Genomic DNA, 1,882 nt, shown 5'->3' on the forward strand with positions numbered 1-1,882 from the left:
AAAATCACAATAGTAAAATATTGGTCAGCTACTTCATAACTTCATGTTGACATCATATATATAATTTTCTGTCTAGATATTTTGTAATAATAATATATAATAACAAAATAAAAAAAAATAATAAAAACCAACTCGAGCTTTGACTGATGAATATTATCCTTTGAGTGTCCATCAAAAATGAAGATTGCAGGTTCATTTCTTTTCTCCAGCTAGTAATGTCAAAACTCCTTAAACAGAACGAAAAACAAAATACCATAAATAAAAATTGTGAATATACATACAAAAAATAAAATAGCTGAATTAATATTTTTTAAATATTCATTCTACTAGAAAAATAAAATTAGCAATCAAAATGAATTTTTTCATACCAAAATTTAGTGATAGAATTAAAGAGATATTTCATATTCTAAATTTATGCACTAGTGTTGCAGATGTTATAAAATACATAATTATAAAATAATTAACATTCAGATTTAAAAAAAAAATAGAGTTTTTCAGTTTAAAATTTTGAACTTTTGACAAAAAAATATTTGAAGAAGTTTAAGGTAAATCAACAATTATAATTGAGTTATGATTTATAGCGGCAGAGACTACCGCATTAGTAATATTGAATTTGCGGTTGTAACCATAAATATAGATGCAGTTGCTGCCTGCAATTTAAATCCATGGTGTATTAGATTATATAGGATTTAATTAAAAAAACTATTTCCTGAATTAATAGATTAGTTACTACAATATAGTATTAAATGAGAAATATATAAAGCATTAAAGAATTCTAACTGAAATGATTGCAAATTTTCATAAGCAATTATGTAATTCAGTGATGATAGATGACAGACTTTAAATTAAATGAAAATATTAATTATTATTACCTATAGCATCAAGAAACCCTAGGAGCGGTTAACAGTACGGCGGTCATCACCTCCACCTCCGGCGGCACTGTGATGTTGAAGCTGATTGATCTGCCCTAAGCTAGCAGAAATATTCATAGCCAAAAGATTCGCATCATAGTTGTTTCCAATTCCAGCATCAAAGTTTCTAACCACCAAATTATGTTGCTGATGTTGATCTCTAGGAAAAAACTGATGATGGTGATGGTGCTGAAGATGAAAATGATGGTTATTATTATCACGGCCGTTACCGTTACTATTATTACCACCACCACCAACACTCCCAGTGTTCTGTGTGTGGTGGTGGTAATTATTCGCAGCAGCCGTGACAGGGTCCCCTGTCAGGAGACCTGTCGTGGCTGCTGCGATGCTTAAGTTCTGGTACCGTGAGAGTTCCGATTTCGCGCAATAAAGATCCATCTGAAGCTGGCGAAGTTGATGTTGAAGGAGAGAAATTACACCGACGCAACCGTAAACCGGATCACGAAGTCGCATCTCAGCTTCATAAGCAAGAGAATTAACAGCATCTTCACGTTGGTGAGGGTGTAAATCATTGAGAAGCTTTGTAACATTACTTGCCCCAAAAATTCTATGAACATTTGCAAATTTTTGTGGCTGATCAGGTGGAAAATAAGGTGCAAATGCACATTCTGGTTGGCATTTGCGGCGTAGAAACTTGCATGCTGCACATGGTGAATTTGAAGATGCCATGGTAGGTTGTTTGTTCTAGACTCACTCAAACAAACACACTTTTTTTTCTCCTTCTTTTGTTACTTTTTTCTTTTTCTCTCTCTTTTAGAATACCATTAATTTCTGTGATGCATTCACCATGTTTTTGTTTGTTAGTATTACACTATATGGTGTGAAATAATAAAATAATTGTAATAAAATATTATTATAAATGGAAATCATAACTCATCAATTTATGCGTGTTGGATGGCTAACTCTTTTATTTTACGGTCTTTTTGGTAAATTCATTATTTTAAACAACA

General features: G+C 31.8%; 1 protein-coding gene across 1 annotated transcript; it reads right to left on the reverse strand.

The window, feature by feature from the left end:
* Window positions 1–890: 890 nt before the first annotated feature.
* Window positions 891–1,657, reverse strand: LOC131618504 (protein ASYMMETRIC LEAVES 2-like). The gene has a single exon (XM_058889714.1). It carries the CDS (start codon window positions 1,599–1,601, stop codon window positions 891–893), a length of 711 nt encoding a protein of 236 aa, XP_058745697.1. The 5' UTR covers window positions 1,602–1,657.
* Window positions 1,658–1,882: the final 225 nt, after the last annotated feature.

The sequence above is a fragment of the Vicia villosa genome, linkage group LG7 (assembly GCF_029867415.1).
Source record: "Vicia villosa cultivar HV-30 ecotype Madison, WI linkage group LG7, Vvil1.0, whole genome shotgun sequence".
Taxonomy (NCBI): domain Eukaryota; kingdom Viridiplantae; phylum Streptophyta; class Magnoliopsida; order Fabales; family Fabaceae; genus Vicia; species Vicia villosa.